Here is a 24,966-nt window from a genome sequence, read left to right on the forward strand (position 1 = left end):
CCGTTGTTGCTTGTTATGGAGCTCTGATTGTGGTCGCAACATTAATCGGTGTCTTCAAAAGACATAACCGCTCTATATTGTTTCAACTTTTGGAACAGAGTTCCTAAGTAGTTATCCTGATCTTCACGTGATGACGAAACAACACAATGTGGGCAGAAGTCCAACCATTTCAAAGCCTCGTCGATGAATGGTTGCATTTTATAGGCCAAATGTTATATATATGTATGTATTATAATATTCAAAACATTATTAAAATCGGTTTACTGTCTGTCTGTCTATCTGTCTGTCACGCGCATTTTTCCCGAAAACGGTTATAGCGATTAAGACCAAATTTGCATGTGGAAAGATGGGAACTGTGAAAGTGGATGTTCTCACATAATATATGCATATATTACGTGCTAGGTACTAATGTGACAAATTTCCATTTAAATGTTTTTATAAAAGAAGTGTCCGGATAGCTGAGTGGTTAGATCGCAAGGCTGTCGTACGGAAAGTCGCGATCCAAATCTCACTGTGGCAGTGGAATTTGTATCGTTATTTGACGTTGAATACCAGTCGACTCAGCTGTGAATGAGTACCTTAGTCAAATGGGGGTAATAATCTCGGACGAGCGCAATGCTGACCACATTGCCTCCTAGTGTACCGTTATGGTCTTGAATGAAGTTCTCTAACTCACTTCAAGGCCCTGATCCAACATGCATTGTTGCGCGAATGATTATGATTATTATAAGAGAAATACACAAAATCGTTCATACCTAAATCGCCCACCTTCAGATTTTCCAGCTTGTTTCAGTTCCGTCCGGGCCAGTTATTTCCAGAAACTCTTATTCCATATCATGATGAGAGTTCCTCCAGTGATTCTTACCATGGTCGGAATTATATATTCTGTCATCTCTGTTTGATAGGTAAGATGAGATTGATGGTCGGGATCAAAAATTCAATATCTTTTTCAGGTTTTATATGAAACAAAACCTCATTAAACCTCATTTACATATAGTAAGAGGCGCCACTTTGGGTTGAGTTTTGAGGGGGCTACCCATACATGCGACAGATGGTGTAAATTTTTTTTACAGAATATAATCATGTGGGGTATCAAATGAAAGGGCTCGATTAGTCCTTTTTGAAAATGATTATTTCTGATATTGGGTGAAACACAGGGGTGTGAGGACTCAAAATGTGTGCCCCAAAAAGTGAAGCAGGTCCCGTTCTCAAAAAATATGAAAAAAATTCATGATGATGCATAAATACGAAATCTAGGCCTCAAAATACAGCCCATTCTCAAAGTTAATAATAATAATATATAGTATATATAGTATATTATTATATTTTAGTAATTTATCCGAAAACCTCATCTCAAGTTCATCCTAGAAGTATATGATTTGGAGCTAGTATATATAGCCAGGGATGGATTATATTGCAAGGAGTAAACTGCTGCGAAGTTGTCGTCCGTTTTTGTTCTCAAGGTGTGACCCATCCACTGCTACTTTCACTTTCCGCAACAGGCATGGCCGGTACCCCGGCGAATTTCCTCATTTGTTATTGTCTTAGACCAGAAGATCGAGACGCAGATACGAACAGATGAAAACTTGGAGTAACAGTGGTAGCTAAATTAGATTACTCCAATGTAGCATCACGGAGAGAGTGTTGGCGCTGAGTTGCCTCAATTTGTAGTTGGTGTTGAGATAGCAGCATTTCTAAATTTTGAGGAAAATAATGACAACATATTTAGCTCCACTGAAGAGTCACGTGCCATTTAATTCGGTGTCCGCAAGGTGTACAAAAGAAAACTTTCAGCAAAATTTAACAAAACGAACTCTTTACTTTTACGTTTGACTGTACATTAATTCAGAGAAATAATAGCATGACACTCCACAGTGTTAAAAACTCGACTACGCACATTATTGTCTTCTTAGTGCTGTAAAAAGAAAATAAAAATAAACATTATGTGTTATGTATTAGATATTCGAATTTTGGCAGGAACTTTCAAAGCGAAATTCGTGGTCCTTTAGGTTTTATAGGGACTATCGGGTACAGGCTCAGCGTCCACCGCCAGGAGGTAGCCGTTTTATGTCCTTACGAGATCTGATAGCGTTACGTAAATAGTGTATTTATACACACTTGGCAGTCCCTTGTACGACCGAATTTGTATTTGCTTGTAATTAAGGGTAATAAATATCTTCATATCCAAAATGGGATTTTTTTTTAAACGTGTTTTTCTCAAAACGGCGTTTCCACAATGTTGGACTGGTGCAGTGGGCCTGCCGCAACGACGTTCATCGGCGAAGAATAAGGATGGCGAAGTGAAGGAGCACGTTGAAATCACACACGGTTCATTGGGTTGGACGTGGTTGCTCCGAAATGGAAAAGTCCATGGGAATTCGGCCTCGTCATAACTTTGGCAGAATTAGCGCACCTGCGGTAGCTCACGGGTTGGTCGCTTGCCCTGCAGTTCACGCATTGAGGTCCTAAGCGATTTCCTGAGCAAAGTAAGTGCGGTCAAGGCCACAAATTTCGACCGAGATTATTTTCTCCAATAGGAGCGTATAAGCGAGCAACTTCGTCTGGATTGTCATGAGTTAGATCTGATGATTGGAATTTCCTGATATTTTAACAAGGAAGTTCTTGTTGACCGAGCTGGAGATGATGAATTAAGTGGGCCTCAATTTTTCTGCGATACTACGATCACGGTTGGAGGAATTTTCGTACTTTCAGCTATCTGCTGTTGGTTGGGTGTCGCTGGCTTGTGTTACGCTGGTTTGTTAGGAACGACAAGCCTAGTGCCCATCTTAACGGTTGCTACTTAGTTTGTAACTGGTGAAGTTGCGGTGCCTGGTGCAGCTGTGGCCGCTAGTGCTGCTGCGGTTGCTGACGAGGTTATAGAACTGACGCTTGTCTTCGTGCTCGGATCCCTGAAAGTATACTGAATCGTGGCTCCCAGAGAGACTATCGTCGCTTACGAGTTCCAGAACCAACTATTCCAGGGACTTATTCTTGTCCAAGTAATCATTTAATATACGTAGTGGGCTCCAGTTATACTCGTTTGACGCAAAGATCTGCTGAGTTCCGGCAACGCTCATTCCACGGATTGGTTCTTCAGTGTACCGTCGGATTCACGGTTTACACGGACTCCGTGACCGTTCTAACCAAGGAGTTAGTGGCTGAGAAGTAGCGCTCCACTTCGCGCACACGTTTTTGGTAAACATCTGCACCGTTTTCACTTCTTAAATTGCACTAATGATATGGTTGAATACGTTATGCTCCAGTCCACGGTCGTTACTCGACTGAAACTATTTGATAATCACTCTCGGCCCTTAACTAAACTTGATGTACAGAATGAATTTGAAAAAAAAGCTAAGCTATTGTCTTCTTAAGCACTTTTCATAAAAAATCACTAAACCCATCATTCCTGAAGCACCGAGCTTGCAAACTAAAAACTAAAGTCATTTTATTGTCTACCTATCTGTCTATCTTTCCATACTTCTGTCAGTCTCTTTACCGGACGCAATTTCTGGACTGGACTACACTGTCTGCTCACTGTATGGTAAACATTATATTGAGTACGTGATTTATCTGCTTACCACGAATAGTAGACTGGGTTAGAGGTAATCCTATCAATCCAGGTATTGTATTGAGAAATTTCGGTTAACACTTTTGGCTCATTGTTTCCATTACATATCGAAGTAGATGTTATTATTGCTGCTAAATTGCCGTTGCATAACATTGCTCCTCCATAGTCTCCCTACAGATTATAGTCAGATTTAAACGTATGCAATATATTGACATATTGTTCCTTCATCTTGTTCATGTACATATTTGAGAAAATTACCTGGCATAATTTTGGGATTGTTGTGCATTTTCGGCAAGATTTTCGAGTCAGTTTAATTGTTAAACAAAGTTCATTTTGGTTATGAATATCTACATTAGAATAGGCCACGACTACGTCGGTTACCATCAATTTGTTCGACAATAATGAAGATGGGCCCTAAATTAGCGACAGATTTTTTAAGAAGTCATCTCAGTAGTAAGCCTTGCTGTAAATTAATTCCTTTTCTGTGTTGAAAAGATCTGCTGTTCTTAAATTTAATATGTATATTCACTTAGCGGTTTTTTAAAAAAAAAAAAATTTCTTGAAAGAAAGGCTTATTAAAAAAATTATCACTCGATCTGTCTACTGTATGCAAAAAATAAATTATTAATTAAATATAGTCTTGATGATAACGTTCTTTTTTTGTTTGCTTCCGTTTCTCAACTTAAATATTTTAGAGTATAGTCTGAAAAAGAGTGCAATATTGTGTACTAGGTACACTATTTGCCCTTCTCTGGGAAATATATTAAAACTAGTACCGGGAAAGTATTATAAAATCTTAAAAACAAATGATATTTTTCTAAAATTAACATGACTCTAGCGAAACTATGTTAAGATACTCCCATCAAATTTTGAGTAATTTTATGATTTCTAAACTCATCTAGAAGATACTCTAGATAAGCTCTAGAAGATATTCATCTAGAGATATTTTTAGGGTGCATTGTCGCATTTTACTTATTCACGTAAATGTGTCTAGTTATTCAAGACCATATTATATTAAACACACTTTCATATTATTTCTCGATCCCCAACCAACAATTTGACAATCAATTCCAGAAAGAGTTGGACCTCCTTGTCGACTTACACGGCTCAAGGCAAAAGATGGTTTCACGCTATTTGTAAGCTGAAAAAAATCAACATTAGTAAAACATGTAACTCTTAAAAATAGTTCAATTTACGCGCATGAGGGCAACGTTATGCGCTTTAGTTTTGGGATTGAAAAGTTCGTGAATGATGACAGTGAAACCAAAGCGTTGCCGCGTTGCCGCCACGAAGCCTACACTTTCGTATAAATAAATGTCTCCACCCATGATCTCAAACTTTAAGAAAATTTTTTTAGTTGAAGGTTTGGTTCACAAATGGCAATAACTGACTCCAGAGGTGTTATCTTTGATCGGATATAGGCAGCACGCTGCTGTAATTGCATGGATGGTGTCTACCAATGATCCACCGCAAAAATGAGTTTGGTTTTGTTTTGAACGTATTGAAATCTAAATAGGAGAAAAGTCGTTTCGAAATTACTGTTCTAGATAGTCACTGGCCAAAATAAAATTAATAAGATTTCTAAAAAATCACATGGCAGCATTACCGTAGATGGATATTCACCCACTTTCGCAAATCTAAAGGCCACAAAGGCATGTTTTATGCATGTGAAATAAAATAGTATAAATCGCAAAAATAAAATCATTTCCAAAAGACTAAAACACCGAATAACTGCGAATTATCGACCGAATTCAAAACTCTGTAACTAAAACGTCTACTTTTTTGACAGCCCCAAAAAGTCTTTCAATGTTTGATTTCATATTTATGTTCGTTTTGAGGAGACTGACAATTGTAATCATCATACATCACCTAAATTATATTCTTTCGTAGTTTTGCGTATCACTGTCAGGCATTTGAGCACACAGGATGTTACTATTTCTCCAAATCAAGTAGGAAACGACTTTTCATTTCTGGGCATTCGAATAGTTAATCCTTTTTGAATATTTTGAATATCTTCTAATCTAAATTTGCCAGAATACATTGTAATGATTTAGTGAAATTTGTCGATGGTTAAACCATCATCCTGAATGGTTGGTGACGCCGAACAGTGAAGGGTCTTCCCAAAACCTAAAATAAAAAAGTCGGCGAACTTGGTCGTAACCGGTACAGTGTACAATCGAGACGCGTTTGCTTGCCTTTATGTTAGCCAGGCTTTGAACAGTTCAGTCCAGAACTAACGAAATATGCGTTATATGCGAGCGAAACCTGAAAACTGAAACAAAAAAATCAACTGTAAAAGTCCAGAGGGATCGCTTTCTCAATCGATGTTCAATACGACGCAGTCTTTAAGGTTATCTCCCTGCCTTGACATCCTCATGCCATTGTTTGAAGGATGAACTTTAGTTTATTAGAAAGGACGAAGGAAATACGAAGTCTGTAAACAAAAGAAAACTAGCTGCGATTCATTTCATTATATTCAAAGGAAGGAAAGAAAAAAAATTTAATGAAATAAAATAAAAAAAAAAACAATTCGGGAAAAATTGTCAAGAGAACAAACAAAAAAATAAATAAAAATATGAAAGAAAAAGGCGGGGAACCGGAGGCTAGACGCTTCAAGTATAAAAGGTTTTGTGTTTCCTTACGTGAGGAACGCTGAGTGCATAACACTTCCGTGAGTATATAGCCAAAAGATCAAATACAAAAAAGTGCTGGGGAGATTCCAGTCAATTTCTAACATCTGGTAATATACTATTGGTAAATTTTTATGGGCAGATATTAGAATGGGACATATTTTGAGGCCTAGATTTCATATAAGCACACCACCCTTCAGGTGTCATGAGGGAAGGGGGTTCGGAGCGCGCAATGAGTGTAACGACCTTGTAGTTATGGATACATAGTTCAGCAAATGATTGCCTCGACATCGGCTGTTGATTGCCGTCCTGCGAATCGAATAAAGATTTCGTGAGAGGAAAGTGAGAAGAAAGAAGAAATGATCTCAGTTGCGTGATAAGCAACCGTTGCGAATGTGGAAGAATCGTGGAACCCCAATTAAAGACACGATCCACAAAGCGGCCTTTGTAATGCTCAGGGTCACCAGGGTCAGGGTCGAGCCACGACGGACAGATGGCGTTCATCCCCCACGTCCACAATCATCACCAACATTTGGACCAGTTCCTCCGGTCAGCCCAACTGAAGTCGGGTAATCAACAAAATGAATGAAATCGGGGAAAGCAACAGCACTTGACGACATCGCATCTGAGTTCTGGAAAGCGAAGAACTGGAACCCAACACTCTAGCTCAGTGAATTCTTCAATCAGGTTATTGAGGAAGGAAGAAGACCATGTGACTGGCAAGAAAGTACCACAATTCTAATATGGAAAAAGAAAGGTAGTCCACCAGAATGTAACAATTACCATCTGATTCGGTTACCTTTCCACGCCATGAAAATTGTTGAATGCATTCTTGACAACCGTATCCACGAAATCGTTGAAATAACTGTAAATCAAGTCGGGTTTGTCAAAAACTGCAAAACTACAGACGCAATACACGCTGCGCGGCTACCCATGGAGAAACTACGTGAGAAACAACGCCCTCTTTACATTGCATTTCAGAGTCTAGAAAAAACGTTTGACCGTGTGCCACACGAAGTCATCTGGTATGCTCTACCGCAACATTTAGTACCAGAAGAACTCGTCCGCTGGTTCCAGCTGCTCCACCACGATCCGAAAAGTAAAGTTCGACATGTGGCGGGTGTATCAAAACCGCTTCGTGTCTCTGTCGGTGTTCATCAAGGAAGCGCCCTCTCACCACTCCTCTTTGTTCTTGTTATGGACACTGTCACACGGGACATCCAACGTCCAGCGCCCGATAGACTGATTTATGCAGAAGATGTTTTCCGAGCGCCTAATAAGAAAAATGATCTCAAGCAACTTGTCCAAAAATGGAATGATTGCTTTATGCAGTACGCACTCAAATTGAATCTAAATAAAACTAAATAAAAATAAAATAAATAAATAAAAGTTTTTGACGACCGGTCCCCATGAAATAGGCACAATCACTGTTAACGGCAGTAACCTGCCCAAAACTGAGCAATGCAAATATCTCGGGTCAATGCTATCAGCCAATGGAGAACTGCATTATGAAATTGCTTCACGCATTAACAAGTTATAGGCAAACAACTGCAACAAAGGTGAGCAAACATTTTCTTTCAAATATTAAAACTTTTTCTATGAATTTGAGGTTTTTATAGGAGGTTAAAAAGATGTGATTTTGCGCAACAAATCTCCATTAAGGGGGTTATCCCGTATGTCGACGTTCACATTATATTCGGAGTGATGGCGTAGGTCAGGAAGCCAGACAACTTTTAGGGATATCGCAAAACCGGGGTGTCTGGGGTTCTTTCTTAAGGCAGACCAGATACCGGTTGTTATGCGATTGATTATGATGATGAAAACTATGCTCCCATTCCGTTAATGTCAGAATCACATTCACGGGACCCAGTTCAAGATTATGGTTAAGGTACTACACCTGCTCACAAACCAACTTATCCCGGCGATAGCTCTTCACAAACTCCTTCCCATCAATTGTCGCCCTCAAACGGGTTTCCAATCTAATCATGATCCAGTCGGAAAAAAGCGGTAGAATTGCATTTCGCAATATGCAGTATGATTCAGAGTTATAGGCAAACAACACAAAGACAGGTGAACGAATATTTTATTTATTTTATTGAGTAGATATAGCGGATTAAAGATCAGTTAAGATTTTATTGTTAATAAACATATTCTACTTTTTATAAGCGTTTTTCTCGAAACTGCCTATTGAAAATTGAGTGCCACCATAGCCCAAAATCTATCCAATAAAATTTTTTAAAATTTTCACAATTTATTCAGAATATGTTTCTGTGGTTCACAAACTAGGATCATTGTACTTCATCGGGCCGTTTTAAGGTTTTGTATAAAACAAAAATTTATTAAAATCGGTTTACGGTCTGTCTGTCTGTCACCCGCATTTTTCTTAGAAACGGTTTTAGCGATCGACACCAGATTTGGTGGAAAGGTGGAAGCTGTGAACGGTCATGTATACAGTGAGTTACATCATCCTGTCGATTTCAAAGGGGGGAGGGTCCCCATACATACAAAAGAGATGAAATGTTTTTTCACCAAATGTAGTCATGTGGAATATCAAATGAAAGGTATCGGTTAGTGCTTCCGAGACCGATCTTAGTTTTGACATTCGTTCAAATCATCCCTCAAATTTTTTTATAAAAGAAATACACAAAACCTTCTATACTTGCAAGGTCAGCTTCCGGTTTCCCGACTTTTTTGTTTTTTTATACATTAAGGCAGGCCGAACGAAACATAAAAAAAAATTCAGAAAAAAGTTTAACAAGCACCAAAAATTTACCTTTAAATATTTTTAATAATCCAATTTTGCGAACCGTAGTAAGCACCTTTTTTGGGGATGGGTGTATATATTGCCCTGTACTTCAATAATGAGCGATGATATCGGTCTAAAAAATCGTCACGTATACTCAAGATATCAAGAAATACATGGTGAAAAATTAGCATTTGTATCTTTATTCAGTTCTTCACAAAAAATTCCCCAAAAGTCGCAAAAAAAGGGAAAAAACCGGTCTTCACACGGAAAGTCTAGTAAAACAAAAGTAATTTTTCTCATTATAATATAATATGTGCAATACTTCATTGTAGACAGTGCCAACACCGGATATTAAATGGTGGATTTCAAGTTACTTTCCACAGAATTGCTTAACCTACTTCACGCCGGTTTTGCATTTCCCGAAATTCGTTATAAAATGCCGCAAAAGTGAAATCTTGTCGAAGGAGTGGAATAAGTAGATGGTTGGCAGAATACAAGGGATTGTGTCTTAGCTTGATGGTATCAATACTAAAATAGAGTTCGCGCAGGAATATGGATTGCCACGATGGTTCTACAACATAGACCACTTTAAGAATCATTGTAAAACAATGTGCAAAACTGACATACTATTTTACCAGCGTTTTTTTGACTCACGGAGTCATAACTACCTTTGAACAGACAAGTTGGACAGAAAGCTGATAACACCAAACCATGCAAACCCCATCCTGAATTCATAGAAATAATATAGAATGTACAGAATAACAGTTATATAACGTATATATAGGTCTTTGCTGGCGGTGGCCGGTGGTAGGTTAGTAGGAAAATCCTCGTAATATTGAGCAGAATGGTATGTAACTGTACGGTTTGAACTAGACTGTATGACAGTCCCAGGACATCAAGGGAAGCTGTGAAGGATTTGATACAATAGCTGTTGCTGACAATATTATGGAAATTATATCCCCAGCCTTTGTGACACCCAATTTCTTTGATTTCCCGAGCTAGTGGCTCATAGTTCACCCTCTTCTTCACGTATTTCCGCTCAGTATTATTACGGGGGATAGCAACATCACTAAATTTCAGAGGAACGTGGGGTCTAAAGCCGAGTCCACCAGGTTTTCAGCTTGTCACAGATATTATTTCTTCTTCTTATAGATCATTCTCAAACCCCTCGACTATGCTGATGATATCTTTTTGTTCTATCACCGCGTCATCGACCTCGGCCAAATGGCTACGGATTTGGAAAGAGAAGCAATTAGAATTGGACTGAAAATAAACACCCACAAAGGTAGAGTTCTCAGTTTGACGGGTCATCGCATTCGCTCTAACTACATTAATGGAAGAAAGTGTGGCGACTGTGGCATCAAACTGAATGTCGCATTATTGTTGGATCGCTGCTGAATGTATGAATTGTGCTTTAATCGTAGCTTAGAGAGAGATGGTGGGAAATAAGCCCACTTTCAGGGCACATTAACTCTAAAGCTGCATTCATACATACCAGCACGTAGCGACTATCATTACTTACAGACATTAAGATTTAAAAATGTTTGCCTCCTCCTTTAGTTACCACGGTTTCAACTTTGTCGGTTAGTAATATAGTAAGTAGGCTTAAAATTAACTTTTCTGCGATAGTGTCAAATTTCCTAGACTAGTGTCACTAGTAGGCATTGGTGCGTTAATTGTTGCTTAATTTCAATGGCAATGACTGGAGTGCTAGGACACTTTATTAGTATGGTTTTGAGCGCGCCATTTGTGAAGTGCTTAAAATATGCTTTTTTCTTTATAAAATATTCACTTTGGTACCACACTTAGATTACCACTGCTGTCAAATACAATCACTTTAATTTTCACTTTTTGGAAATGGTTTTTACGCTGAATGTTGTTTCACCTCATTAACGAAACAATTTTTTCCTATGCCTTATGTCACTATATTTCGATCGATTATACAATTTTCTACATCAAATTTTCCAGTAAAAATAAGTGTTCCACAAACGATCTAGTTATTCTTTTTGGAAGGTTGAATTTAATATCGATTACCATTTTGGCTAATATTCGGACTTTGGCTTAGAAATACGTAGAGATCGAAAGATCTTTTGTTGACAAGATGAATTTTCGGGGCGTGCAAATTTTGACGCTTTCGTTATGTTGAATCCTTTTTCATTCCAAAGTTGTTCTTATTTTAAATCGTAAAAGCATTATGGGCATCGCGAAGAAAAATTGTTAGGGATGCCTAAGGTCTGAATAGGAGTCCACGGTTATTTCTGTATTATAATAAAGTAATATATAAAAACAAATACCGCGTTTCGCGAGTAGCCATAATGAACAAAGCGATATTTTCACTATACTTCGGTATGCTCCAGTGACTTCGCATTTTTTCCAAATACACTTAGTTTCCACTTGGCTTCATTACAGTTGATTTTTATGGACAATGTTTAAAACCATTAATATACATAAACTGAATAAGGAGGGACCACTGGCTTCGCTTTTTGAACTGAAATAAAATGTTAATTATTTAGAAAAGGAAACAAGTCGGAAACCAGAAGCTCAGCGCTTCAAGTATGACAGGTTTTGTGGTTCCATTTGTACATAGGTTTTAGAGTATATACATTTAGTCTGCCCCATACTCACTCAATAAAACACCAACAGTGTATGTGTTGAAAAATATATAATATTATACCATTGTTAGTAATAGAGGGATTTCCAGCAAAATTTCCAGTATTGTGTTCCGCAGTAGATAAACTAATTTTGTTTGCACAGATTTTTAGGTGGAGAATATTTTAGAACTTAGATGTAGTAGACGGCATCACCATTTTTCAAATACCTTGATTATGTAATTTCTGAAAATCAACCTTTGAAATAAGTGTTCAGTTTCTAACCCCCATACTCCATCCTTTCAACTGAAGTCGCCACTAACCACCACATAAAGTACTTTCGTTTCATAACTTACTTGGCAATATTTGATAAAAACACAACCTAGAACGATCTGCTGATGTTTTTATAGTTCTAACCTTTTCACCAAATTTTGTGTCGTTAGTTGTAACCCATATCTGAGAAACAAAAAGGAGTGACAGACAGACAGATCAGCTAAGTTGTTCGATTTCCTATCGAGTGCGCAGGGTAGGTAGGGACAGGGCCAGGAAAATACTCATCTAGGGACAAAGATGACAAAAGGAGGACACCCAGTAGAAGGAACCAATGTGGCGGAAGAAAAGTTGGGGGTTTTGGGAGTGGTCAAGCAACGACGGCGCGTGTGGATACTCTGGAAAAGAGTGAACAGGGGACATACAATCAGGCTTTCGGCCGTCGACATTCTTCAATTGCAGTGCGTCGTTGGTGGATTACTTGGCTATGCTTACATCTAATACTACAAGTAATGTCTGAACAAAAATGAGAATGGAAGGATACGAAAAGGTGTCTCATAGGCATTTATCGGTTCACAATCTTAGGACTGCACCTGGTCGGTTTATACCAAGGGAACCAGTACTGAACTCATTTAGGAGAAACTGATGCGAAAGTCAATATTAAGTGAGGAGTTCCTGAAAAAATATCAACTGTAGAAGTGCACAAATCCAAAACGAAGCAGAGGAACAGGTTCTGAATACGACCACCTTACTAAAAATGAAAATGATAGAGTTATCCAAATTCACAAAGGGGAAATGCAATGCGCATCAGGTGATCAGTGCCAGAGACGGTAAAAATGTCAGGAAAATAGCAAACGTGGGTGCTAAAATGCCTCCCGGTGAAACTGGGAATTTTCTATACAAGTTTAAGTATTAAGGGAACAGGTCTATCCGACCACATAACAGCAACGTCAAGTGCGGTAATTGTGATAATTTAAAAATTTCCAGTAAATACGCGTGTGTGTGTGTATGGTGGGGGAGAAGCTACAGCTTCTGAGCACTCAGGCCGTGTTGGCCCATTGTACTCGCCTCCCCCGTCTAACGGAATATCCCGGATTCATTAACGTATCGCAGGATTTCCGTTAGTGGATGTGATGCTACCCATCGCAATTGGAGAACATCGGCACCAAAGATCTGATGCCTGATGCGCCCATAGTCGGGGCATTCACATAGAAACTGCTCCGTGGATTCCGCTTCCTCATTACAGGAGGGACACGTATCATCTTGAGTAATTCCTATTCTGAACATATGCCCAGCTAGTGAATTATGGCCTGTCAGAATGCCCACAATACGGTACGCATGTTCGATTCTGGCAGAAAAGTTTGGTGTGTCGAGCAGCATTTAGGCTCTGCCTCCTGTAATTATGGGAAGCTTGTTCCCAGTTTTTGAAAACAGACTTGCCAATACTACTGGTACCCCAATTGCTGGCTCCAGTCCCGGCATAGGGAAGATTGACCCCCCTCTTTCATTAAAGCGTCTGAGATTTAATTTCCCTCTACGCCACAGTGATCAGGTACCCAGAGTAGCTCCACCGTATTGAATCTAGACATTGAGTTCAAACGGTTTCTGCATTCCTGAACGATTTTCGAGGTGATCAAAGGACTGCACAATGCCCTCAATGTAGCTTGGCTGTCACTGCAAATTGCGATGCACCTGCCCTTCAACCGCTCGTCAATCACCCAGTTTGCCGCCCTTAGGATCACATGAACTTCGGCTTGAAAAACCGTTGCATATTGTCCCAAAGGAAAAGCCCACTACTTGTTTTTATTCGAGAGGGAGACTCCGGCACCCGAAGACTCTTTTGTTTTTGAGCCATCAGTGTGGAAAACGCCACGCATTCCTCTGGGGCAGTAAATACGTAGGGAAAGCCCATATATTCAAGCTTACCCTGAATGTATTCTTTGCAAAGGGGCAGATGCCCAATGAGGAAATAACATGCGTACAAATCAAAATCAAACATTGGTAGTGTAGGAACTGCTCTCGGAGACTGTCTGTGAAAAGATAGTCAAAGTTGTCAAAATCACAACAGCGAGGTCTGGACAAAGATAAATCTAGTAAGGCAGATATATACATATATATTCATATATATATAATAGAAAGAAATACTAGTTGTATCGAGTTTGGATGTGCGAAGTGAAAACCTTGGAATAAAAGCGCATGATTTGAACACACACGTGTGCTGTGAGTTGGGACAATTAAACGACAGAGTCCGTGTTCTCGAGGCTTTTGCCGAGTTAGACTTAGTGCTTTTAGATGGTAGAAATGCGCTCACTCTGTTAGGGACAGGCTCGGGCTCACTTGCCGGTTTAAAATATGTTCGCACCACATTGACAAGTATTTATATAGATAAGGCTTCAGTTGAAGCGGCTATCAGGCAATTTTCCCCAGATAAAAATCAATTGTGCCGTGTTGTACATTCTGGTTGATAGGGAGCTGGAAATTATAGACGCATTCTTGGAGGTCATTATCTTGATGGTAGGGCTCCTAGAAGGGTAGTATAAATAATGAGATGCAATTCATTCGAGACTGGCATATCAAGGCGGTAAATCCTCGACAATAGTTATTCTGCACGCTCTATATGCTATATGCTTTAGAAACTGAGAAGGCTTTAAATCACTGTGCGCAGAGTGGAGAGATAAACTACTGGTGAACAGCATGTTACTATGAAGAAGCTGAGGAAGGAAAAACCACAACTGACTTATCCGCATCTTCTTCTAAATATAGTGATGGTGCTTTTCTCCTCGCATAAAAAAGCGGAAAAACTTATGGAACTTTGTTAGAGAATTGATGATAAGAAAGATTGGTTGGTTGGTTGGTATGTAGTCCCCAATAAAGCTGCAATGTTGGCTGCTAAAGCCGGACCCAAATGGTTTATCAGCTTACATACGGCATATATGGTTCCATTGGGCGGGTCACTTAATCCGTATGGAGGAGGATGATCCCACCCGGAAAGTCTACCTATGGTAGAAAAAGAAGACGAGGCAGACCTTGCCTAAGATGGAGCGATGGCGTAGGTCAGGACGCCAGACAATTTTTAGGGATATTGAATTGGTGGACCTCGGCGCAAAACCGGGATGTCTGGAGTTCCTTATTAAGGCAGGCCGAGACCGGATACCGGTTGTTGCGCCGTTGGTGATCATGATATATGGTGAATAGAGTTTTCCTCGCTCGGTAGAAGAGGTCCAATAAGTAATAAGCGGGAGACCAATGATTATGTCGCCCGATTTACCTTATAGATAGGCAGATGTTTAGGAGAGCTTTTATATTGCACTTTTCCTTATTATAAACACAATTTGGTTTTCATCAAGCTTATTGTATGATTGATGCCACAAATGTGGCTGACGCGCTCTCCTCCAATAAATATTATACCATGGAGATATCAGAAATCGAAAACGTGTTCAATTCAGGAAATAGACAAAAAGCTTACTGGCTACTTGACTCGAGTCAATTGAAGGTTACCTCTCGGAAAGTATACTTTGCCACGATTTGAATGAGGAATCTAAGCAAATCGCCATTATGTTAAGTGTACTACAGGCTTCAGTGTTGGGCTCCTTTCATTTGGAACCTAATGTACAGTAGAGTCCTTGCCTTTCATGTTCCGAAGACAATTTCAATAATCGATTTTGCGGTTGGTTTGGATATGATTGTCCTCACGAAACAACCTGGGTCTATTGGCGTGTACATTAATGAAACCATCAGTGCGGTCGAGTTTGACTCAGTGGAACACAAGGCGGGAGCGGACTTGATTACCAGCTGTACGAAAAAGTGCAATTATTACTCGGACTGGTGTTCACACTGTTAAGAAGCCAATTATCAAGTCCCTTGGGGCTGATCATTGATGCGAAGATTAATTCCAAGGGAGTGTGGACTTTAGAAGTGACAAATACCAGCGCATTACTAGCACGGGGGATGCTCATCATTTGAGGCCTGGGGAACAATGGTGTATTTTTCCTTATAATAAGTTGTTCCAGTTTGAGAGGGAGCGCAAGCATGTGAGACAAATCAGAGGAGGATAAGCATGACCTGTCCCTTTGATGCAATGCTAAAGGTATGGGGTAGCGTCAGTATAATCTCAGGCGAAGCAACGTGCATTATTGAATACCAAAGTGGTAGCCACTTGGGGAGTGTAATCAACGACGACATGGTGCAATTTACTACCACCTAACATAATTCCTGCCGGGGTGTGGTGTATACAGGAAGTATTTATAGTAATTTAGGTTGAATGATTCTCCCTTTTGTCTTGAATGTGGCTGAAGATCTGTGGGTCCAGAGCGTATTATGTTCTACTGTTCGCGATTTCGCTCAGGTGCCAAAAAAGCTATCTGAAAATGAACCTAAGTAAGCAAAATATAGTCAGGAAGTGCCGTGAATTCCGTAATAATGATGATTCCGGCTAGTTTGGTAATTTATAGTGCCCAGGAAAGTGCTTATGAAGCGAGGTTTGGTCGTTTGAAGCGCCTCCTCGCCAAGTAATATATGGGGGGTTCTGTAGTGTAGTGGAGGAAGAAGAGGAAAGTGAGGATACTTGCGTTTAATGAAAATATCAGAGACTACGGTAACCTGAATCAGCAATTCATTTCTAAAATTTTCATATTCGTAGTCTGATTAACCCTGAATTCAAACTAGCCTTAAATATAACCGAAAATCATGTCATTCCCTGTGCAGAATTTGGCATTTCATTCCTTACAAAAGCACATGAAAGAAAGAAGAATACAAAGCCAATATAGAGGCTCAAATAAACCTTGGGCAGGGACTATTGTTAGGGAACAAGCAAACTCATCGATGTTGCTCAATTGCTGCGCTTTTGTTGATGGTAAACAAGCTAATTTTAAAAATGAATAGACAAGCAGGACTTCGCTCACAAGAACAGAATGTTGTGCCAGGAAAACAAACATTTATCAACGCAAGTTGGTACGACAACAATCGCATTTGAGCAGAAAAGCAAACAGAATAAATTTTAGAATCAGAAGATGCATTCATGCAGGAGGAAGTCGTTCATTTTGAAATCCTCGAAAGCTTGGATAGCTGCTTGGACCCACTGAAAGTAGCAGGACACATTTTAAAGGCTCTATTGAACCCGATAGAATTTAAGGAAAAGGGATTAGAAAAATCAGATTTCAATCTGCTAAAAGCAATAATAGCTAATATATGGAGAACTATTTTGCTTAAAACGATGACAATGTGTAATAAGCCATTAGTAAGTTTCCAAAGAAAAATCGGTTGCCTTGTTGAATCTTCAACCAATTTAGTGTGCTAATAAATGATGTTGGGCAGTGAGAATTCTTCACCAAAAAAGATCCAAGAATTCAGTGCCACAAATACTTACTTTGACTTGCGCATTCTCGGTAAAGAAGAATGGCCATCCCAGGCGATCATTTTATCGACCCATGTTTTGAATTTGGCAACATCTGTATAAATTGCACCGAATTGTGGCAAACCACAATCATAGCCAAAAGAAACCACACCAGTAAAAGTTCCTGAACATACTAATGGGCCACCCGAATCTCCCTAAAATTGAGCAAAGAGTAATGAGTTTCTTTTGAATTGAATACTATATAATTTCACTTACTCGGCAAGAGTCATGACCACCTTTCATGACACCTGCACAAATTTCCGATTCTTCGAAAGTCTCGCCCAATTCTGGTGTTTCACAAACGGAAAAAGATAGTATTTCAATCTCGACCTCTAGAAGAAATCTGCTTGCGTCGGTTCCAGTCTTGAAATGGTAATTTATCAATGAAGGTGATTAAGTATAATCAAAGAAATAATACTTACCGATTTTGTAAGACCCCATCCGGAGACAGTGCATTTTGTTCCTGATGGCGGTCTACTCGTGGATCGGGATATAGGCTTCACACCAGGAGTGACTGCAATAGCATTTACCAGCTGAAATGCATCAAAATCTCTGAAGTTTAGATATCGACGAACATAAGTACATTGAAAAAGATTAACTGTATGGTTAAAATAAAGGGAATGAATATCTGGAGAAAGTCGATGTCGAATTTAATGGGCCCCTACGATATGAATGCCTTGAGGCTATACCTCTGCACCCCTCCCCGCACACGCACATTACATCAGCTAATTGCACTATTCACTTTTTCACCGCATACGCACTCCAGACAAGGTCGACCTGTTTCCGAGAAAGATGCCTTCTGGCGCCTGCTGATGACTGACTATATTATCATTGCCGGCGACCTTAATGATCATGTGGGTCAGAGGGGAAAAGGGTTTGGAGCGCGTAATGAGGGTGGCGAGCGTATAATCGATTTTGCAGACACCCATGACTTAAGACTTATTAATACATGGTTCATCGAACGACGATAAAACGCTGGCCAATTGCCAAATTTATAAGAATACCACCCACCCAAATTTATAAGAAGCAAAGAAAGCGATCGCTGTACTCACTTTGGTTTGCCGACCGTGATGCAGTAGGCGAATGCTCCAAAGGCCTAATCAGGGCGATCAGACCCGAGTCTGCACGGGGACTCATCTGAAGTGGCTAATTGGTCACAAAACTTTACCAGGAGTATACTGGTACCATGGGAACCGAGATAGCCCATGGACTCGTATAGTTCGGGTGAACTCCCGTTGTATGTGAGTACAGCTCGGTTATTTGCGGTTGGCCAAGCGAGAAGAGACCTTCAGGCCTCGGCATGGTGTTGCGCTTCAATACGGGTGTCGTACTCCTTAGTTCGGTAGAGATTTAGGTAGGTCTTGCATCCACCAGTATGAATGTTAAGCCATGCACTTGGTATAGACTGGTACCGTTGTTGCTTGTCTCAGCGGTGCTCTGATTGTGGTCACAAAATCAATTCGTGTCCTAAGAAGACCGTGCGATTAAGTCGACAGGTGCTCGCGTTAAACCCTGAGGACTTAACTGTCAGCGCAACTGAAGTCGAGGAGGCAATAAAACGAATGAAATCGGGGAAAGCAACAGGACCTCATGGCATCACATCTGAGCTCTGGAAAGCGAAGAGCTGGGACCCAACACTGTAGTTCAGTGAATTCTTCAATCGGGTTATTCAAGAAGGTAGAACACCATCTGAGTGACAAGAAAGTACCACAGTTCTAATATGAAAAAAGAAAGGTAATCCAGCAGAATGTTCAAATTACCGTTCAATACGGTTACTTTCCCATACCATGAAGATTTTGGAACACATTCTTGAGAACCATATTCACGAAATCGTTGAAATAACCGTGAATCAAGCCGGGTTTGTCAAAAACTGCAGAACTACTGACGCAATATACGCTAGGTGGTTACTCACGGAGAAACACAGTGAAAAGCATCGCAATCTTTACATTGCATTTCTGGATCTAGAAAATGTGTTTGACCGTGTGCCACACTACGACAACAATTGCTTTGTTCAACTGCTCTACCACGATTCGAAAAGTAAAGTTCGAAGTGTGTACTCAGATTCGAGATATACTACAACTTCGAAATGTGATTTTTATGAGTTAATTATGCATAAGTAGACATTTTCATGAACGGTGTAATGAAATTTAGGAAAGAAGTTTCGAATACTTACACGAGCTACTGCAATATCATTGTTTTTTTTCAGCGTGTCATAAGCAGGATGTACCATCAGCGCCCAAATTAACAATGCCTCAATATATGGAGAATCGCGATTTTGCAGGTCTGTCTCTCCAGCTGTGACTTTTAGCTTTTGATTACAAAGGAAGTTTAAGTACGTTATTTAATTGTTTTATATGTAATGACAATGTTCGTGCCTTTGAAGGATCTTCTAGAGAATCATCTTCAACAACAAAGCAATGAGCAGCCGTCACCAAATGTCTTTTATCTATTATTGTCGCACCACAAAAGTGATTGCCGTGGCTGTCTGCTATAGAAACCTGAAAAAGTAAAGACAAAAATATTATATTAAATCAATTTTGATTATCCTAAGTTTGCGCAGAGTAAGTAATGGGTGGGGATGGACTCAAAAGGAATCATAACTGGGTCATTGCTATAAATTCAAAAAATAGTTCGTGATATGAAGGGTTATTATTACCTATTAAATTCTTGAACTTTTACTTGGATGCAATTATCGAACATTTGTAGTGACAGTCTTATCTACTCGAGTAGAAGACCCAAGAATCTAGTGAGCCAAACAAAAACCGTCATGGTATGGGTCACAGATTCCAGCGGTGGAGCAGCGATATGGGCTTGTGATTACCCGGCTATTGAAAACAAGCGGTGTCTACGTGTATAGCTATACACGCTACGTCCCACCCAACCTCACATTGTCTAAGATTGAAGAAGTATTAGGAAAGCTTGTCGACGACGAAAGGGATGATTTTAATGCACACTGGTGAAGCAGAAAGAATAACGCAAAGGAACGAAATCTATTAGAGACTTTTGGGCAGTTCAATATAGTTCTCGCCAATGAAGGTAATGTAAGCATCTTTCACCTATGTCAGTCTTGAGCACTGGTGCGTGGGATGTGCTGGCAGGGACTACAGAGAACTACAATCACAGCGATTATAAGGCAATTATCTTCGAACTATGGAGAGAGCCACACGGCAGGGAAACAACATACCCAAGGCCGAGAAGGGCATTAGGCTCGTTTACAAATAAAATGGATTCATGGAAGTGTGATCTACAAAGGCGCATCAATGCATAGGTAATGCGCTAAATGTAAAAGGTTTAAAGGACTCAACTACTGCTGGAACTACAAATTGGATAGTTTTCGATCAGCCTGGCACTGAAGCAGACGAACGGCTGAGAGCTCGGTAGGTAGGATTGACCAGGTAGAAAAAGAGCATGCGTATAAGGAAGTCTGCAAAAACCTCACACTCGTTAGCAAGCGGAGCCTGGACAGAATACCGAAGTTAGCCGGAGAATCCAGACCGAACATATTCGCTGAGTTGTTCGAAGAATGCATGTCGAGGTTATATTCCCTGCAGCATGAAAACGGCAGAAGTTGGTACTGTTGTGAAACCCTAGCAAACCGTCTGGCAAGCCATTGGCCTAAAGACCCATATGTCTTCTAGACACTAAGAGCGAAATGTTAGCGCGGGTAATCTCGTTGAGAGCCAAGTAGGCCTTTCAGTTCGGTAGTATGGGATACGTGAAACCAGATCAACCATTAATGCCAACTGAAGCTTTATACAGAAAGTTCCTGACAACAATTGGTGTTCCCATCTATCTCGCTACCGTTGTCGATAAATATTTGCAAGAATACTAGCACTGGTTGTGGTCGCAAAGCAAATGCTGGGTGTACTCATGCGAGACAATCATAATCACATCCGGTGTTCGCGCGGTTGTGTACTGTTCCCCCAAACAGAAAAGAAATCATCTCAGTTATCAACAAAACTAATACGGATTAAAGCTGTTGGTTTTGGCGATCTCCTCGCGGAGTTATTTATCGCTGCTTTTGCTTTTCTGCAGATCTACTGTTTCCAATCATATAGGGACCCCGGGAATCCGAGAGGCATCTGTTTTGAGTGTGGCAATTCTAGAGGGGGCATTTCCGAAAAAATAATAGCTACATGTTGTCACAGATATTATTTCTTCTTATTATCGGTAACGTTCTGCAAGTTGACTTATCCTGAGGACATGTAGGAGTTCAATGGATTATGATATCCTTCCTCAAAAACGTCGACTACGATGATGACATCTGTTAGCTTTCTCAGCGGGTCATTGACACATTAGCAACTAGAGTTGGACTAAAGATTAACACAAACAAAACGAAGACTCCCAGTCTAACGAGTCATCGCTCTAGTCCTATCAACATAAAGTTAGTTAGTAATCTCAGCACAAAGATCAAGTTGCGACTTTTCTCTGCCAAACCAAGAACTTCATCGGCACACAGACCTGGCACCAGTAGGTAATGTGATCGGAAGGCGAAACTGTCAGCGGCATTGGGAAGGTCACATATTAAAGAGGGACGACAATCTATTACAGAGTGGAATTCACTCTTTCAAGATGGTCGACTGGGTAAATCGCCTTAAGGACCCTTGGCGCGGAACAGTTGAGAAGGTTTGCGGCGTCCCAGGAAGTCATGGTGTGAGTTGAAGGGTATTTCAGGTAACTCCAAACAATAGCGCGTAGGTATAGATGACGCGCTATATCCCACCAAAGTGTAAATGGCAACTATGTATAGAACTGTTGCTTACGCTATGGATTACGGAGAACAGAACACCAACTATTACTATGTTCGATCCTTCAATACATTATCATTATCCTATATTTATTTTTATTATCAGCTTTGAGTTCATAATCTGCTAATCTATTTCATTAAGGTACGACCGCATTTACCTTACGGACGCGATACTACATTCAGCACAACTGCCGCGACGCGGCATGCCCATATTTCACGAGCGCCGCAGACAACTACAAGCAACCGCATGTTTTGGCACTTTAACAAATGGGTACAAACTGACAAAATCATAGCAGTTTACTGAGTCCACTATATGGAAGTATTATAACAAGCGACGCTGCAAAATATAATATTTTCCGCCAGGCAACTCGACCGCGTCGCGTTACTCTGATGAATGTAGCACCATGCAACGTAGCGCAAGTATGTATTGCTGGCTAAACAAAAATAGAAATATTTTAACAGACAGTGCAGCTGGACCCGTCACCTTTGACTAAGAGGCTTAAGTTTGAACCTATTGGTCAGAAATTGGAGAGAAAGACAGGCTAAGGATGACCTGGTCCCACTCGTGTACGCGATGGTGTTGTTTGCGAAGAGGATCCCTCCGAAAAAAAAGGGCATTGTCGTCTAGAATAGAACTGAGGGCGGGGAAAAATTCACGGAACGTAAGGGTATGTCGTGGAGGAAGATATTGAAAAGTTTAGGATCGAGGATGGGGCGTTGTGGGACCCCGGGTGTAAAGGGAAGCCGGTGGAGCGAAACCCGTTGAAACGCGTGCGGCAGGTTCTATTATTCGTGAATCTAAAAGCATCCTAAGAGAATAGCAGGCTCTTTTTCCAAATTGAATCGAAAGCCTCTTTCAAGTTTAAGGCGCAGGCCACAGTGCATTGTCTGTTCCCCAAATGATTGAGGATGTGGTCTTGCCGATTGAAGGTTGCCCGTTCCGTGGATCTGAAGCCGAATTGCCTTAGTAGATTCAGGGAGGAGTAGTACCTGTTGAGGTAGATCAGTAAAATGCATTTAAAGATTGTTCCAATATAGGATAGAAGAGAGATGGCCCTCATATTTTTGAGGTGGCTAGTGCAACCCTATCAGTGGCCGCACTGAGGAGGCCAATTAGCGCTGTGGTGCGCGATTTCGGTGCCACAAACTCTTAAAAGCGTGACTGCTGTCATGAGCGTAGGGAGGCAGTGTGTTCGTAGTCCGACTCTAGCTAGACCTGGGCAATAGCAGAGCAAGTATCTAAGGGTTTCCCCCCTCCCCCCGCACCAGGTGGGATCCGCGCGTGGCTTTCTCTGAACAAATGGCTGGAGTAGGGTCCGCAGATCGAAGTTTTTTCTTCAGGGAAGTGGAACTGAAGGTATTCATTTTTAATCGGGTAGTAATTGCCGTTCTATGTGGGTTTAAGGGAGTTTTTTTTCATAGGAAGCATTCAGTTCGGATCTAATAGCGCTTCATTTCCTCCGCTACAGGAGGCTATTCCTGCCGCTGACTAGGAAGGAGGAGGGTTGAGGAGGAAATGCACCCATATTTGTAAATAAGTGGCAAGCTCCTCATTGGTATAGATGCGTTTTTAGTCCAGGGAAGTGGTTACCTCCGATGATAAAAACGTCAAAATTGGCTGCGATTTCACAGAATTCGTAGAGGATGCGAGAGAGACGGCGTCCTGGGTTATCCGGGAAATAGAGAGAGCCGATTAGAGTTTAAAGGATGCCACAACCCCTCACAAGTAGTCTTACGATTGCCCACAGGCAGTTTGAAACAACTGAATCCATTGGAATGATATGGATGGATGGTACGAAACCGTAAGGCCGTCATCGCCTGACAGTTTTTTTGTTTATAAACCTGATTACATGATGTCAGTTGGAATTCTTCGTGGAGTTCGCGGATAAATTTGGTCATAGAATCTATATTGATATCCCAGGAGTCCGCTAGGTACCCTAAAGGGAACTCTGGTCTCCTTCAATGATGATAGGAGGACAATCTTTGCTGCTCATGCCTTCAGTGTTACTGACCGGATCCACCCTCATCCGCTGTTAGTAGGCATGTCTTCTTCATGAAAGACGATGTTGCTTGTTGGTTCCAAACTTTTTTAAGCAGGGGCTTAACACATGTCGTGTAAGGGCGGGCGCCATGCTCGCCGAAAGAAACTGGATCCGATTTCACTATGATATCAGATAAAACTACCGTTAAATCAGCTAATCAAATGAACTTTAATCTTAAATTAGCTAAACAAACGAAAAACTTTATAGATAAACATTATAACAATGCAAGAGCATGTTCCAAGCACAGGCGCGGCATACTGATAGAGTGAACCATTCGCTTTGACGGCCATAAATGATATACCCAGTCGTTCATCAAATGAAGATTCGAAAAGAGATACGGCGACAACTATTCCTTGTATGCGAAAGTATCACAAAACACCCTGATTCGACCATCCATCCATTTCAAATGCGCTTGTGAAATATGGTTTGCTAACTTCGAAACAAACTGCAATCTTTCACTTCATCTTTCAAAGTTGAATGATCTTTTAGTCTTCCGTATAAGATGTCAAATGGATGAACTACATAATAATTCAAGCAGATAATGGTGTTACAATAGCGACGAGTCAGGCAGCACTAACAACCATAGTCCACTTTCCCCACTTCAAAATTATACTATGTGATTAAGAATTATAATACTACTTGGAGACTACCCTTGCTCACACTTTTCGAAGTTTGATGTTGAACATGAATAAAGACGGAATGACTTACGATGAAGGGAAGTTTTCCGGGCGGTACTGGATGGCCGCCTATTATTCGTTTACGATGACCTCTCTTACCGAATGCGGCGTCTAAAATTATCATCAATATCACCGCCAACAGAATCATTGAAAATCTATGAAATCTAAATTTGGCCAAAATCATGATAAAATACAACCCTCGTTTTTTTTAAAAAAATTTGACATAAATTTAGATTGTTGCTTGTTTAAATAACCAAGCGTGAATTTCAAACCCAAAAGCCAACGCCCTATCGTTACAAATTGATG

At 40.5% G+C, this 24,966-nt stretch overlaps 2 protein-coding genes across 3 annotated transcripts; both read right to left on the bottom strand.

Annotated features, from left to right (window-relative positions):
* Positions 1–1,780: 1,780 nt before the first annotated feature.
* LOC119651937 (trypsin-3-like) lies at positions 1,781–5,400 on the bottom strand. Of its 2 annotated transcripts, none has more exons than XM_038055788.1 (7): positions 5,175–5,400; positions 4,960–5,076; positions 4,867–4,905; positions 4,593–4,709; positions 3,827–3,982; positions 3,579–3,739; positions 1,781–1,915 (listed from the first exon to the last, which is right to left on the bottom strand). In XM_038055788.1, exons 1-7 carry the CDS (start codon positions 5,271–5,273, stop codon positions 1,846–1,848), a joined length of 759 nt encoding a protein of 252 aa, XP_037911716.1. In that variant the 5' UTR covers positions 5,274–5,400; the 3' UTR covers positions 1,781–1,845. The 2 variants fall into 2 exon arrangements, with proteins under 2 accessions (XP_037911716.1, XP_037911714.1); XM_038055786.1 differs by having other exon boundaries at positions 4,765–4,905.
* Positions 5,401–10,974: 5,574 nt separating this feature from the next.
* LOC119652292 (anionic trypsin-1-like) lies at positions 10,975–24,933 on the bottom strand. The gene is made up of 8 exons (XM_038056289.1): positions 24,692–24,933; positions 19,570–19,692; positions 19,368–19,502; positions 17,617–17,727; positions 17,411–17,557; positions 17,168–17,349; positions 11,239–11,432; positions 10,975–11,178 (listed from the first exon to the last, which is right to left on the bottom strand). The coding sequence occupies exons 1-7, from the start codon at positions 24,842–24,844 to the stop codon at positions 11,348–11,350; spliced, it is 936 nt and encodes a 311-aa protein (XP_037912217.1). The 5' UTR covers positions 24,845–24,933; the 3' UTR covers positions 10,975–11,178; positions 11,239–11,347.
* Positions 24,934–24,966: the final 33 nt, after the last annotated feature.

The sequence above is a fragment of the Hermetia illucens genome, chromosome 3, assembly GCF_905115235.1.
Source record: "Hermetia illucens chromosome 3, iHerIll2.2.curated.20191125, whole genome shotgun sequence".
NCBI lineage: Eukaryota > Metazoa > Arthropoda > Insecta > Diptera > Stratiomyidae > Hermetia > Hermetia illucens.